Here is a 17301-nt window from a genome sequence, read left to right on the forward strand (position 1 = left end):
TATACTGGTACATGTTACAGAAATGCAGTCTTGGACAACACTTGTGTAATTTAACAAAGCAAGAAAGTATTTCTCAGGTTATTTTAAAAGTAACTTTATATCGCTGATGCCGGTGGCCGTGGAGCTAGGTCACAGGCATATACACACATACACACACACACACACATTCGTTCAATGGCAATGCACTTTGAGAAGAAAATGTTTTGGAGAAGGGTTGAGTGAAAAACTTATAATGGTTTCCCCTGCACAGCCTGCCCCGGAAAGCAAGGACTATACTGCCTAGCGGGGCAGCTGCTGTGGGTTGCAGTGTGTTTGTTTGTCCGTCCGTGTACGTGCATAGCGGTGTCCCAGCGCCTGTGCTTGACCAGCTGGTTGTCTGTGCACGGCCTGTGCCTGTGCTCGTTCTGCACCGAGACGTTCCCCTAGCCCGGGAGGCGGGGCCGACCCGCCCTGTCTCCGCCCAGCCGCCCGCCCCAGGGGGACTCGCTGCCGGCCCGGGCCTAGACCGCGCGCTAGACCGGGGTTTTGCGCACTGGCTGCGGACCGAGCGCCGGGCTAGGGAGACCAGCGGCTGGCGCTGGGCCGCATGGAGCTGCTGGCGCTGCACACGCGGCGGCGGCGGGGGGCGCTGCTCCCGCAGGAGCCGGGAGAACCGGAGCGCGTAAGTTCCGCACCCGGAGGGAGTAGGGCGGTGCGTACGAGTCGCCACCGCGCCGAGGGCTCCGCGGTTTCCGGCGGCGGGCCGTGTCCCCGGCGCGACTGCGGAGCACTCCTGGCTCCGCGGGCACGTTGCCAGGCCCGCAGCGCTCTGCTGCTACCCGGCAGATTCCCGAGCGGCGCTTGTAGCCGCTAACTCCTGCCTGGAGCCCCAGAGACTGAGCTAGCGCTGTAAGCTCCTAGTAGCTGCAAACCCCGCACTTCCCCCCTTCCGTTTACACTACTCCCAGTTGTGCTGGGCACTGTCCCTCCTTGTCCTTTCCAGAGAGCTCGCCGGCATCCACGCAGATTGGAAGCCCCCCTCACTTTTATTGATGAAAGGTAGTGGTGTCAGATGTATCAGCTTCCCCTTGGGCAAATCACTTCCCCTACCCTGACTCAGTTTCCCCAGCTGTAAAATGTGGATAATGATATTGACCTCTTTTAGCTACGAAAACGAGTTACTTACACTAAAGGGATTAGTCCACCATGGACTTTTAAGTTTCCTGCAAGTTTTGATCCGTTGTGTTGGGCCTTTGGCATACATTTGGCCCTTGCCAGCCACTGAGGGATGACCCTACTGAAGATGCTGCATGTAGTTTAAGTTGCTATATCCAATATTAACTATATGTTGTGCCCATTCTTGCAATCTTTGCTGAAGCAAATTTCATAGTTACAGCTCTAGTCCCACAGACACTTGTGCTTTTAACTTTACTCACATAGCTTCATGTGATCAAATTCCATATCTGCATATTTGCAGGATTGGAGCACAAATCAACAAGAAGCAATTTGTCTGTGTAAAAACTGCAGGTTTGAGTCCTTAACTCAAGAAAAGCCCAACAAAGAAAGTTTTTGTGATAGTACATGTACAGTAATGGGTATGTTCTCTAGAAATTAAATGAGTATTTGTGTTATAATACAGTCATGTTCTAATTGTTAGTTGTTGCTTAACCTTGAGTAGATATTGATATGATTAAAGGATTGTGGATATTTTGCTCTCAAGACACTTGCAGGAGGAACAATGGAAAAGTCTTATTCATTTTGTTGTAAATGAAGTTTTTCATTGTTTAAGTAAAAGCACTATACGGTTTGAGTGATCCAGTAAGGTTAATTTGAGGCTTTCCTCCAAATGTAATAGGCTTTGGATAGGTTTTGTGTAAACTAAGAAGTTACTAACAATTAAAAATGTAGTGTCTTAGGTTAGAAGGATAATAAGCGGTGAACTTTCTGAACTATATGCCATTAACTATTGTAATTTGAGTTTATTTGGCTGGAGTTTTGGCTGTTGGCCCCCTAGCGTTAGTACTGAAATATTACTGAACTCTCTAGAGGCCCAACCCTGCATAACCTTCCACACCAATGCTTTCATGCAGAATTTAGCCCTAGCTAAAGTATTGAAGTATTTATTTGTTGTTAGCAAAATTAAAGTTAAAATTGAAATAGAATTGCGTGTTTACTTCCACAAGTACACTGATGGTTTGGTTGGACGAACACCTAATGATGAAGATTCCACAACCGCCCTTGAAAGCCTGTTCCAGTGCTTAATTATTTTCATAGTTAGAAAGTACATTTCCTCTATATATGCAAGATCTTGCTGACCTTTTCAATAAGAAAACTGGTAAAATCTGTCATGACCATACAGGCTACCCATCCACCACTTCAGGTTAGTGGAACCTATTCAATGAAGAAGCAAACATAAAATGAAGCTGGAGGCAAAAATTATCTAAGTCATTATGATCCCAAGTCCAACAGCAACATAATAGGCTCACTGTGAGAAAATCATCATTAAGGAGAGAAACAGGGCTAACAAACTGATATTTGCTGATTGGAGGAGTTCTGAACCTCTGCTCATGTCCCAGCGTGTGCAGTCACAGGCAGCAGTCGGTATCACACAACTCCGCTAAGGGATATTCATGAACATTGATAACCATTCTGTGGTGAATCCAAAAAAGTAAAAAGCTATCAATAAATCACCAGACCTAGATGTTGGTTAAGAACTGGCCGTCCCTCCCTCTGTAATCCTGACTGAGCCAAGTAGACATTGCACCATTTAATATTGATTGTAAATCACCCAAGACATGGGCCTGGAGCAGGGAAAACTGTACCAGTTGAATCAAAATAGTGGCTCATAGCGCCTTCCTAGAGCCCATATGTTGCCCATAACACTAGCTCATAAATATCCAGCAAATAAACCACCTGAGCCCTGTAGAATGGGAGGGCAGCACACAGGTCAGCCATGAAGACAACTAGGCAATTAGGTCCCATAGTTCTCACAGGATGCTAGTCAACTGCACAATGGAAATGATACATCATAACCAATTATTGCCTCTTGTACTAGAAATCCATGTGTTACGTCAAGCACCCATGTATCACTGGGAAGGCATGCTATTAGTATTAGAGCAGTATACAAAATTTTGCCGACCTGTAGCACATTCCTACCAAGCAGCCAGCATGTAATATTGCTTTAAACAACACTTCTCGTGGAGGGAGGAACATGCTATGGTTCTTATTCTCCTCTTCTTTTTGGTAGTGAAAGTTAGGAATAGTTAGCTAAGTTAATTTGTATTGCAAATGAATATCAGGATCCATGACTGCTCATCAGCCTAAACATGAGAGGATAATCTTTAGCAGTTAAGAAAAAGGACATAGTTTGCCACCCAGACGAAGCATGTTGATGCAGATACATAGCACCCTACAGTTGGAGGAATGCAACAGGGCATACTGTAGAACAGTAATACTCAGACCTCAGTGGTTCAGGAGCCAAATTAGCAATCAGCATTTCCCAAAGGACCACAGTAGTGTGAATTCAGATATATATATATATTATTCTCACAGCAAAATGACTGACCAAACATTATTTTATCAGCTACAATTGGTGGTTAATAACATAGTAAAAGCATCCCAATTGGTTAATAATTAACTCACACAGTGTTTTAATATCAATCCTGCATAGAGCCACAGGAGATACATTAAAGAGCCACTTGCAACTCACGAGCCTCAGTCTGAGTATCACTGCTGTAAACCAAAAGTCATCTTCCAAATTACCAGCTGCTACCTCACTAGCACATGTCCCCACATAAGTGCTCATATCATTTTGAGGCTTGCCGTCTTTATGAATCAAGACCCTGGGGAGAACAATTGATACAAGTATTGGCTAGACTTGTAACTACTCAACCCCCACTCAACCATCATTCACAGCTGCACCCACAAACCATGAACCATCCCGTATGTGTTACAGAAGTGGTTGTTAAACCCACAGGATGGGAACCAATGACTGCACATCCCCCAGTCCCAGGTTAACATCTGTCATAAGCCAAGAGTCATAGTGTATTAACCTACACATGACTATGATGTACATGAACACAGTTGCTTCCACAGTGCTAACGTATTTCGATGTGCGAAACCTTCCATTCAATAAAACATACACTGAACAGGCACACAGACCATTTAGATACATGCTCTCTGAAAATGTCCATAGGATGATATACTTCTTGCAGCCATGTTGCCCATGGCCAGCACAGACCTGATATGCTATTAAGTGGTTCTACATATATACTATTATTTATTAGCCCTTATGTGGCAGACATACATGCGTCTACTGACACAGCTTTCCTCAGTATTTGTTCTGGCTTTGCAGCTTGTGATGTCCCATCTGTTTTAAAAGGGAATGTTGTATCCTGTATAGTTATTCTCTGAGTGGGTGAGGGCAGTCTGTAGACAGTTTTACTTATTTCTAAGGGTATGTCTAGACTGCCTATGTGGCATCGCTGCCGTGGCAGCGCTGTGACATGGGCGGTGTAAATGCTTTATTGCCAGGGGAGAGCTCTCCCGGCAATAGAAAAACCCACCCCGAATGAGCTTTATCGGCTCCTGGCGATAAAGCGTTGTCTATACTGGCACTTTTCAGCGCTAAAACTTTTGTTGCTTGGGGAAGAGGGGTTTCACACCCCTGAATGACAAAAGTTTTAGCGCTGAAAGTGGCAGTGTAGGCACAACCTAAACGGTATTGATGAAGAAATAGCTGCACTTTAGTTGGTATTCTTCCTTATTACCAGTTGGCAATACTAACAATATTCACTTGCTACTGTCCTACTTCTGAAATGTCTCACGAGGAGAGTCTGTTAGGAGTTTATTGTTGCATTCTCAGAATAAAAGTTTTAAGCTTGAATGAGTTCATTTCTCTAACCAAATTCATTCCAAGAAGGTGTCTCTCACCTCCTAGCTTGTAAGCATTTTTCTTTATAGTGAGTGCCAGGGCATTCACTTTGGGGAAATTAACAGGAGCCTCAGGACAACTTGTGTTGGTGCTCATATGCTCTTACTCCATTGGTTGATCATGCCAGTTTGAGTGTGACATGAGCAAAAACCTATCTAGTTAGAGGCTAACCTTGTCCATCAGAGAAATACCATTTACAGGTAAGAAAATAAAAGTCTGTTAGTGAACTCTTGCTTTCAAACCCTGTCTGACTATAAGTGAGTAGAATGCATAAGAAAGAAAGAACTTCTCTTTGTTCCTTTTTGAGGTTACACAGCCAGATAATGACTTGTCCTGGCTCGGGCATTGTAGTTTGTCCATGTGAAGTGACAAATAAATTAGAGAGACCATTTTTCAGAGAGGAGATAAAATTATCCTTTCAGATCCACATGCCAGATCCCAACTTGCCTATTCTGCTCTCTCTTTCCTGTGAGAGATCCTTGCATCTAGAGAGCAAATTACTAGTCACAATCCAAAAGGAGAATTTTCCTCTAAAGGAGCAAATTAGTAGCTACTCATGATTGCAGCACAGGTGTTCTATAAGCCAAGGAAGTGGAAACTAGTTTCTGTTTTAGACTTAAACTAATAGTAAAAGCCTTAAGATTACCAGTAGTATTAATGCTGGGAAACTGGTCTTGTTTTATAATTTGCTGAGCATTGTACATAGCTCTACACTTTGTTTTTAAACAGTGAAACTCTTCCCTTTTAGGTTCCTTCTAACATGGAATCTTTGGGCCTGACTGTGGCTATTAAATTGCTGCCTACAAAGGGTGTAGTGTGCATCTACACGGTTCTAGCAGGATCTTCTGGAGGCATCATTCTTGTGGCAGTCAGTACCCTGGGGAGCCCAGAGGAAACTCAGACACTGACATCCTTTCAAAGGGCATGGTGGGCGTTCTGCTGCAGAGGAGGAAAGGTGCCATAATGCTGTCCTCTCTGGAAAGGCTAGCACCACTTCGGATACTAGCCTTCTTCATTCTTTTTACTCTAAGTGCAAAAAGCTAGTTGCTAGGTTCCTGTGCAGGGGGAAGATTCCTTGTGTCCTCTCTTCTCTCCCTCTTGTCTCATCTTAGCCTCCCTCACACGCCTTTGCACATTATTCGTCTATATGGTTCCCTTTTCTATGTTTGGGTAATTCTTCCTGTATATTATAGGAGCTTGACTTAAGATAGAGCTCTAATTTTTTGCGGTAAGCAATCGATCTTCTGGGATCTATTTATCGTGTCTTGTCTAGACGCGATAAATCGATCCCGGAAGTGCTCGCCGTTGACACCAGTACTCCTGCTCCGCGAGAGGAGTACGTGGAGTCAACGGGGGAGCCTGCCTGCCGCGTATGGATCCGCGGTAAGTACCTTGTAGTTCGAACTAAGATACTTCGACTTCAGCTACGTTATTCACGTAGCTGAAGTTGCGTATCTTAGTTCGAACTGGGGGGTTAGTGTGGACCAGTCCTAAGACTGCACGTTGGGAGTTTGTTTTGTACATACTTGCTGTCATCCAGCTGGGACACAGGCTGAGATATATAAACAAAAGATAAAACAAAACAACTGCTAGTGTAGTTATTAGTATATACAGGAGAAAAATGTTTGGCAAAGAGAGAACAAATGACAATAGGAATAAGCACTTGACATTGAAGCTTCTAAGAAGATGTTATAAATCTTTCGGTGTGTGTGTGTGTATATATTTAAAATTATAAGAAAGCAGTTGACAGTCTCTCAAAACCATCTGCAATTGTGTTTAGCTCAGTTAATTTTTCATATTAGTTCTTGCACCATCTGTATCACCCTTTCATGATCAGTGTATTCTACAAAGAGAGGAAATAAACTTGTGGCAACTTCACCAGTACTCAAGGGGAAGAGAGATTTATCTGGAAACCTTCCCCTTTCTCCTCCAAACACTCACACATACTTTGCTCCTAAAAAGATAGGTTGGTGTGTATCTTCTCTATAGAATCATAGAATCATAGAATATCAGGGTTGGAAGGGACCTCAAGAGGTCATCTAGTCCAACCCCCTGCTCAAAGCAGAACCAATTCCCAACTAAATCATCCCAGCCAGGGCTTTGTCAAGCCGGGCCTTAAAAACCTCCAAGGAAGGAGACTCCACCACCTCCCTAGGTAACGCATTCCAGTGTTTCACCACCCTCCTAGTGAAATAGTTTTTCCTGATATCCAACCTGGACCTCCCGCACTGCAACTTGAGACCATTGCTCCTTGTTCTGTCATCTGCCACCACTGAGAACAGCCGAGCTCCATCCTCTTTGGAACCCCCCTTCAGGTAGTTGAAGGCTGCTATCAAATCCCCCCTCATTCTTCTCTTCTGGAGACTAAACAATCCCAGTTCCCTCAGCCTCTCCTCATAAGTCATGTGCTCCAGACCCCTAATCATTTTTGTTGCCCTCCGTTGGACTCTTTCCAATCTTTCCACATCCTTCTTGTAGTGTGGGGCCCAAAACTGGACACAGTATTCCAGATGAGGCCTCACCAATGTCGAATAAAGGGGAACGATCACGTTCCTCGATCTGCTGGCAATGCCCCTACTTATACAGCCCAAAATGCCGTTCGCCTTCTTGGCAACAAAAGCACACTGTTGACTCATATCCCGCTTCTCGTCCACTGTGACCCCTAGGTCCTTTTCTGCAGAACTGCTACCTAGCCATTCGGTCCCTAGTCTGTAGCAGTGCATGGGATTCTTCCGTCCTAAGTGCAGGACTCTGCACTTGTCCTTGTTGAACCTCATCAGGTTTTTTTTGGCCCAATCCTCTAATTTGTCTAGGTCCCTCTATATCCAATCCCTACCCTCTAGTGTATCAACCACACCTCCTAGTTTAGTGTCATCTGCAAACTTGCTGAGAGTGCAGTCCACACCATCCTCCAGATCATTCATAAAGATATTAAACAAAACCGGCCCCAGGACCGACCCTTGGGGCACTCCGCTTGAAACCGGCTGCCAACTAGACATGGAGCCATTGATCACTACCCGTTGAGCCCGACGATCTAGCCAGCTTTCTATCCACCTTACAGTCCATTCATCCAGCCCATACTTCTTTAACTTGGCGGCAAGAATACTGTGGGAGACCGTATCAAAAGCTTTGCTAAAGTCAAGGAATAATGACTGATTTGTTCTTTTCTGTCTTTCTTAGGATCGAATGTGACTTGTGTTTCTTGTCTTGAGCCCTGGACCCACATTGGATATAGTGCATAAAGTGATCATTAGATTGAGTTTACCATTCCTGGTAAATAAAGGGTCATTCTGATGTAATCTTGCTTAGTAGAAACTAGGCTTTCTGAACAACTGACCTGTTGGGCCTTATTAATTGTAAACTTAATAGATCTTGCATTAACTGGGTTCTGTCCACAGTCAGAATTGATTTATTGGTTTATTATTCTTCTTCCCTGGGATGATGCTATGCTGTCATAGAATTTGAGTATAGTTTAGCCTTCTCTGCAGCCAACCTCTCTAGAAACTTCAAGTTGTCTTGGCATCAGTATAAGATTTTGTCAGCCAACTACTCTGTATGCTAAATTTCTCTCACTGATATTAAGTATCTTAAATCCAAAAAACAATACCTGGAATTTATTTTTGATAAGCCAAATTTCTTATGATGCATAGCAGTAAATCACTTTTTCCTTTTATCCTTCATCTCATACATCTTGTTAGTTATGTTGCTGTACTGGTATACCATAGCTTTTAATAAAGGACAAATTCTACAACAACAAAAGGGAAGAGGATGTTTTCCCAGTGGAGGGAAGCCTGTCTTTAGAGGAACTTCTCAGACTATGTTATTATATTATGCACTTTCTTAGTACAATACATATTTTACTTTTTGATTTACTTCCCTTACAAATATGCTTTATTCCTCAGTAGTTTTCTTGTTTCAACTGTTCTCCACTGAGGTTCCTGGCATATTGATCCATTTTATTTTTACATAACAGGATTTTTTTATACATATTCAAATTTTAAATTTAGTTTCCATGCTTCAGGAGCCTGGTTAGTTTGCTGCCAAGTCATCTCCTGCCTATGAAGTTCTTATGCTACTGGGAGAGAAAGAATATTTCACTTGACATTCATTGTGAAGATTGACTCTGTCAATAGACAGTATTGGGATCTGCAAAGCAATCTATGCTAGTGGGCCAATATGTAACACTGATCAACACTGGGGTACAAAGAGGAAAATGTAGAATATTATACCATGATACCACATATTAAAATGTTGCTATTCCTATAAACAAAGTTGGTTCAAAAAGATATTGGTGGAAATTTTCAAAGCTAAGTTATTTAGAAGCCTAAATCCTATTTTTAAAGGTGACTTAGAGATTCTGGAGCCTAAGTCTCATTGAAAGTCAATGGGACTTAGGATCTGGAATGCCTAAGTCATTTTTGAAAATGGGACTTAGATGCTTTTGAAATTTTTACCCATCCTCATCTTATTCTGTAAAGCCCTTCAATATAATCGGGCTATGGAAATTTTGCACATTTGAGAATTGAACTCAAGATTTTTATCTGTTACAGGTTTTCAGTATTTTTTTTTTAATTGCAGTGGACTGTGTTTTATGAGGACAGGTAAATATTGTTTTTTATTCTTTTAGAAACGAGTATGCAAGAGTTTAGAGACCGTTCCAAATGAGAGTGATTTTTGCCACCAATTAAATGAATGTGCTATGGATTACTGGACTATGGAGCTGGATTCTAAACAGAAAGGTACCACAGAACAATTTATTCCTCAGACTCCTAAGGAAAAGCCAAATTCAATGGTATGTTTACATCACCAACAATAACTATTTATTAGTAGAACATGTTTAAAATACATTTTATAATAAAATTGCAAATAATTGCTTTTTTTGAGAGTTTTGTGTATGTTTTTGTTAGATTTTTCAAAATCATGGAAGCAAAGGTACTGCCCAGCCGTGCCCAAGATGTATTGCAGGAGAATCTGTAAGTATATTAACCTTCTTACTGTGACATAAAAGATAGACTTGTTCTTAAATATTAGATCCATAAAACATAAAGTTAATAAAAATCGCAATTACATTTCTCAGGAATAAAGCATGTAAATAAAAAAGGCAGATTGATTTAGTTTTTCCGAGGTATGCTAGCAGAGTACAAACTAATATGTTTCCAGCATCAGGTTGAAAATATAGAGATTGCAAACATATTTTTCAAATTCTCTCTAAAAAGCAGTTTACTGAAGTAACTGAATGCTTTTTAAAGTAAAAATAATACCTAATCTCCTCTTTTCCACTGGTATTTCTCATTAAGATAGCTAAGAAAAGTAGAGTCCCTGAACATTTTATTCAGATTTTTAGTAGGTACCTGCTTACTATTTTTAGCTATTGTGCTGAATATACCAGCGATGGTGTAATGCTTTGGGGGTTCACACAGGCCAGTAAGGCATTCTGTCACCTCCTGCCCTGTAACCTTGGGTGCCTCTGTGCTATGCAGCTTTGGCTCAGAGTCCTGACACCTGCAACATGCTCACAGCACCATGGTCTCCCCTGGCCAGCCCAGTTACTCCTTGCAGGGTGACCCCAACAACCCTTGCAGTTCAAGTCTTCCCAAAACCATTTCCCTCTTACTGGATATTCACAGAGGTAACACCGAGTTCGCTCCCTCCAAAGAACCAGTACACACAACAGCTCGTTAGATCAGCTGGAGTTATACCCAATACCACCGTATTACCCAAACACAGATGGTGTGTAGTAAAACTAAGAATATGTTTCTTAAGAAAGAGTATAGGTTTAAGTGATTTCAAGCAAGAGTGAAAGAGATATGAAAGGGTTACTAACAAAAACATCATGCTCTCTAGTGTCTAAAACTTAATTCTAGCAAAGTATAGCTTTGTCTAACAGTTTTTTTAACTCACACCAAGTTGTCAGCATTTTCCAGCCTGTTTAGCAGGATCCATCTTTCATAAATACAAAGCGCTGGCTTCTTTGTTCTCTCAGCTGATGGACACCCCAAAGTCTTTCAGCAGTTCCTTATGTCTCCAAAGTTTATCTTTGTCTTCGGGGTCAGGAAGCCCTCCTAGAGACTCAGCTTTCTGTGTCCACCAGGGAGCCTGTGCCATCTTAATTTTGCAGTCCCCTCTGATTTACAATGCAAATGATCTTGATGGAATCTGCATTGCAAATGAGTAGCCCAGTTGTCCTTGTCTCTGGTCACACCTGGCTTGATTTGCAGTTGAGCCAGAGGTGTTTGCCTTTCTTCTTTGTCTGGGGGTGGGGGAAACTGTTTTGTCTCCTTTGTCTGTTTACAGACTATGAAAAATATAAGAGAGTACTCATAGTTTTAAAAACAGCATTGTAACATTTCACAGTGATATGAATGTCCACAAGACACCTTTTAAATAAATATAGTAGAACTTCAGAGTTACGAACACCAGAGTTACAAACTGACTGGTCAACCACACACCTCATTTCGACCCGAAGTATACAGTCAGGCAGCGACAGAGAGACACAAAAAAGGCAAATACATACAGTACTATGTTAAATGTAAACTACTAAAAAAAGAATAAAGGCAAAGTTTAAAAAAAATATTTTACAAGGTAAAGAAACTGTTTCTGTGCTTGTTTCATTTAAATTAAGATGGCTAAAAGCAGCATTTTTCTTTTGCATAGTAAAGTTTCAAGTCAATATTCAGTTGTAAACTTTTGAAAGATCAACCATACTATTTTGTTCAGACTTATGAACATTTCAGAGTTACAAACCACCTCCATTCGAGGTGTTGGTAACTCTGAGGTTCTCCTGTATCACAACAACAGTGTGAGAAATGTACTGTTACATACGAGGGAGGCCCTAGCCATCTAGCATTAGGGTGCTCTTAGGGTCACAGATGGGCAAAAGAGGAAGTGCTGTCTCTACAGTGTCATTTCCTACCAGATCCCTCAGGAGATTTACCATGCATTGGACATCCACACACCAAGCTTACAGGGAAGTCCCTAAAAATTTATTACTCTGAGGGTACGTCTATACCCAGCCGCTAGTTAGGCGGCTGGCAATCGAACTTCTGGGTTCGACTTATCGCGTCTTGTCTGGACGCGATAAGTCGAACCCGGAAGTGCTCGCCGTCGACTGCGGTACTCCAGCTCGGTGAGAGGAGTACCGCGGAGTCGACGGGGGAGCCTGCCTGCCGCGTGTGGACCGAGGTAAGTTCGAACTAAGGTACTTCGAACTTCAGCTACGTTATTCACGTAGCTGAAGTTGCGTACCTTAGTTCGATTTGGGGGTTTAGTGTAGACCAAGCCTGAGAGTTACTATTAAATTTTGTTTGCACCCTCTGCTGTTGAATCCATCCAAGCAGAGTTCCACAAGAGCAGCCAGCAGGAGAATGGGAGGGATATGTGAATGGAGTCTTAGTGAATGTCAATCTTGAGGAGAAGGTTGAACATCTAGGGCAGTGACACTCAGGCCTGAGCTACACTAGGGGGAGGGTTCGAACCTTCAGTTACGCTATTCGCGTAGCTGAAGTCGAAGTATCTTAGTTCAACTTACCTGGCCAACCTCACGAGGTGGAGTACAGGCATCAATTCGGGGATTGATTTATCGCATCTAGACCGATCCGGCGGGTAGTACCCTCAGACTGAGGCTCACGAGTGGCTCTTTAATGTGTCTCCTGGGGCTCTTTGCAGCACATGATATTAAAACACTGTGTGATTTAGTTATTAACCAATCAGGATGCTTTTACTATGTTATTAACCAATTGTAGTTGATAAAATAATAATACTTGATCAGTCATTTTGCTGTGAGAATTATATAGATAAACTAAATATTTCCCATCATACTGTTTAAATATGAATATATCATACTATAGTAAATGAAACAATGAATTCACACTGCTGTGGCTATTTTGGGTAATGTTGATCGCTAACTTGGCGCTTGAACTACTAAGGTCTGAGTATCACTGATCTAGGGTGAAATCCTGGACCCAGCTAAATCAGTGGCAAAACTGCTGTTGACTTAATAGGGCCAGGATTCCATGCCTAGAGTCAAAAGTTGCAACATTAGTTGTCAACATTGGATTAAGCTTTAATCACCTTTTTAAAATAATTAAATAAAAGAAGCCTGTTATAGATCTCAGTCCAATGAGGAACAAGCATCTCCTGTAAGGCACAGATTTTTAAAGGTATGTAGGCACCTAAAGGTGCATCAAATTCCTACTGGGATTTTCAAAAGCACATAGGTATCTAACTTCTGTTGATTTCAATGTGAGTTAGGCAGGTAGGCACCTTTAAAAATCCCAATAGGCACCACTGCATATCTGTAGGCACCTAAATATCTTTAAAAATCTGCCCTTGACTATCTTCCCCTCCCACTGAAGTCACTGAAAATTGAAGAATCTGTTCTATTAATCAGCTTGAATTATCAAGTTTTGTAAGCTTTTGTTGTGAGCATATTGCCTGTTCTTTCTCGACATGCAAACTGTAAAGTGCATCCTTGGATCAAAACCCAAATTGTTTTAGAATGTTACTTCCATTTTAGAGAAGTCACTCTTTGACCTCTAACTTTTTTAAATAGTTTTCAGAATTACAAGTGCCAGCATTAGTGTTAATAAGATTCTTCAATTTTAATGTGAAACTAATTTTTGATGAATTACACAGTTGCAAATTAGTACTGGAATACATTATATCCAGCTTTAGGTAATATTTGTGTATACCTCTTAATTTCAAATAACAATTTCTATTTTGGCAGTAGTATTAGAAATGCAGTAGTCTTGTGCTTCTCTTCATTACATTTTACATCAGTAAATGTAAGAACAAATTTATGAGCCCAAAAAAAACCTTGCCAGGTAAAATTCAGCCCTTGTGTAAGTGGTTTCATCTATGAAAGGCTAATACCATGGATGATCTGTTCATGTTGGTCTTAAATTTAGAGCATTCAGTAGACATATCCGATAGTGGAAAAGAGAGTTTTCTTTATCCTAGTCTTTTCTTAATAGCTCTAGTTTTCCTATATAGGAACTCCACAATTCCAAAATGGAAGATTTATTTCCCACTGTGTATTTCAGCTTGCAAAACATAAGAATTTCAAATTATAGCTTTATGGGGCTTCTTTTTTACTCTTCTAGGTAAGTTTGCCCACTCCAGAATGGACAAATACTTTTCCTAGTTAAAGCAGAGCAATTTTAAAATGTATGGATCAAGTGAAACTATAATGTCTTCAATGTGCCATGAGGCGATTAGGAACAAAAGCATTAGTCCATGCTTGATACAGGAGATCATATTGTCAGTGGAGGCAGAGGTCAAGGATTAAAATGTAATGGGTTTGACATGGATTACTTAAAGATCAGCATGTATAGTATGACTCACTCATTACGTCCTATTTGACTAATTAGCTACTTCTGGCCAATATCATAAGAGAAGAAAATACACATATTTTGGTCAGTTGATCAGGAACCAAATTGGTACATTATTTTCATTCACAAAACAATTTTAAATTGCAGTGTATCAGACTACAGTATAAAGCCTAATCAGCTAACTAGTAACTTTCTGCAAGTTCAAATTTCACCTTAAAAGATTTAAAGGATTGTCATTCACGGAGATCCAGTTTTGATACCTTTCAAAATAATTACTCTGGAAATAGCGCTCCAATATCTGGCTGTAACAAGGAGGAGGAGCCCAGATGTGGGAAGAGATAAAGCATGCCTCTACTGATTTTACAAGGAATAACATAAGATATGTTAAAGTCACATAAGAAACTGTATATTCTACTGTTAAAGCGGAGTACAAGTGAATTAAAGTAAAATATGGCAGCTAGATTGGGGTAAATCAGACACAAAGCCTAATGAGCGGAGACAACCCTTTTGTGGTTGTGTGGTGGACCTTTTATAAGCACTGTGTTTTGCACTGGGAAATCCTGATTTTATGCAGTTTATGGGGAATGTAAAGAACTTGACTAACATCAGCAGTTCATGAATACTTCCACTTTTAGGTCTGCACTTAAAAGTGTAGAGAGGACAGGATTCAAGCTTAAACTGGTTAGTCAATATAGGAAGGGGCAAGGTAAAAATTATATGTAAATACTGTGCTGTGAAAAAAATGCAACTCTATTAAACTAGTACTGGGGGTGGGGTGAGGAGAAGTTTTTATTTCAACAGTTACTACTTTTAAGCATTCTCTGGACCAGATTTTGAATGTGAGAGAAGGGAGGCGGGGTGGGAATGCACAGGTGAAAAATGTTTTGAGATAAATTTCCAGTCTTGTTTGAATTACTTTTAAGAAAAATCCTTTATATTAGGTTACACAGTGTGAGAGGGTCATTTTTGTTTGATCAGTGTGTAAAATATGTACCCACAATAGTTTATTTAGTCATGTAAAAATGTATACATAAAAATGCACAAGATAATTTAAAATAAGTCCCCAGTGAGAAAATAAAACCTTATCCCACTTGGACTGTGCTAATATATTTTATATTTAATCAAAAGAGTATGATTTCTAACATACTAACAGTTACCAATGAGATGTTAAAATTGTCGGTCGATTGTATGCAATTCTGTTGTATACTTTTTTGCATTCATAACATTTTAACCTGACATATGAAAGTTTTATCCAAAATAGAACCATGTTACCAATAAAAATTACATTGAAAAACTTCCTTGATTATCCATTGTCCACTAAGTCATTCAGATGATCAAGGTATGATGCTTTTAGTTGTACACTGTCTATTTCTCTTTGACCGAAGAGTTTCATTGCACAATGACAAAAATGCTGCACCAGTTTTAAATTAGGTTTTGTTTTGTGACGTGTGAAACTTTGTCATTTCAGGGACACTTCAATCATATTATGGGCTTCTAGAAGAAGAGAGCCTGCAAAGCAGCAATGTTCAGTTTCTGTTTTTAAAACATAAGAACATGCATGTGTAAACACCGTACAGCTGGATTTCTGTACACACCCATTCAATTAATGTGGATCTAGATTTGTTATACATAATGTAAGATTTTGTGCATTATGTTGTATTTTTAATACAAAAATCCATATTCCTTTGTTTTTATAGTTTAACAAGTTATTAGTTCAAATAACTTCCATCTTGATCCTTCCTTCCTACTCCCTCTCCAAGGCCCTTCACGCAGGCTAGTGTTTCATTCAGACATAGGTGTTTTTAGTAGTGGGTAAAGAAAGTCATGAAAGTAGGTCTGATTTTGCTTTGTTATAGGAGTTTAGTTAGCCCAGTGTTGGTCCAATCCTGCAAATCCTTAGTCCTCTTGCTCCACTTTCTGTTCCTTTTGGGACACTGGTAGTGACCATCCTTATGTTCAGATGAGAACAGGGACTACATTTGTGGCCCAGCTTTTTCTAGAAGCCCGTACAGAGTGACAAAGCAGAGGTTCTCTTTACACACACACACACACACACACACACACACACACACACACACACACACCCCTTGTACGCCTGCACAGAGGCCAATAACAATCTGGTCTTAAGCTTGCACTTCTTTGTTACTCATCAAAAACATATCCCCCCATCCATTTTTAAGAACTTTCCACTTTTTTTTTATAAATGAACACAGTTTTACACACACTCCTATCTCTGAAAGAGAAATATTATTTTTTGCAACATTCCAGCATGTGAAATTGAATGGTAGCACCTGTGCTATGCAGTTCCCTGTTCAAAGCTGCCAAGGACACAACCAGTTTGCCACTGCTTGACTCTAGTAGGGAAGACTCACTTGTTTTCCAGTTGTTGGTTTGGTTGCTGGATCTTGGCCACTGCTGAAATTGTTTGAACATTATTTTAAATTTCCATTTCTTGGCAGTATTAATTATATTTCATTTTTATCATATGTATTATATTAAAGTTTTTAGGCAACCTAACATAGGGCTCAATAATGACAGCAGAGTGAGGATGAGGGGTGGGTGCACTGTCCCAAGGGTTGCTCTGGGAGGAATTCACTAGTAGAAGGTTCTGGAGCAGAGGAGGTATAGTCAGCATATTGGGCTCCTGCATGGGAGGCTGATGGACATATGGCCCAAACTCTTTTAACTCTCTTTTGTTGTATCATACCCCAGAAGGTGCACACAGAGAAATCTCTGAGCTACAGTTGTGCCTCACTGCTACTCAAGGGAGGGCTTCCTTTAAGGAGCCAGTCAAACAGTTTAGCCCAAAACAAAGATTATGGGCCAGATCTTTCACTCTAGTTAACCTATGATCAACACAGGACCCGAAGAGGCAGTAGGGCAGAGTTGGCATTGGAACAGTATTCTGCCACCGCAGTTCTGGGAGCATCCAGGGACCAGTTCAACTCCCAGAGCAACTTAGAACTGCAGCCCTGAAGCCCAGGCTTACACCAGGCTGGTATTAGCCCTCTAAGGGGTAGCATACAGCCAGGGATTGACAGGGCATTCAAGCCAAGTCCC

General features: G+C 41.0%; 1 protein-coding gene across 1 annotated transcript; it reads left to right on the top strand.

Annotated features, from left to right (window-relative positions):
• The first annotated feature begins 430 nt into the window (after window positions 1-430).
• Window positions 431-15929, top strand: C7H10orf143 (chromosome 7 C10orf143 homolog). Its single transcript, XM_054033844.1, has 4 exons — window positions 431-661; window positions 9540-9704; window positions 9820-9885; window positions 15710-15929. Exons 1-4 carry the CDS (start codon window positions 587-589, stop codon window positions 15737-15739), a joined length of 336 nt encoding a protein of 111 aa, XP_053889819.1. The 5' UTR covers window positions 431-586; the 3' UTR covers window positions 15740-15929.
• The last annotated feature ends 1372 nt before the right edge of the window (window positions 15930-17301 follow it).

Source organism: Malaclemys terrapin, chromosome 7, assembly GCF_027887155.1.
Source record: "Malaclemys terrapin pileata isolate rMalTer1 chromosome 7, rMalTer1.hap1, whole genome shotgun sequence".
NCBI lineage: Eukaryota > Metazoa > Chordata > Testudines > Emydidae > Malaclemys > Malaclemys terrapin.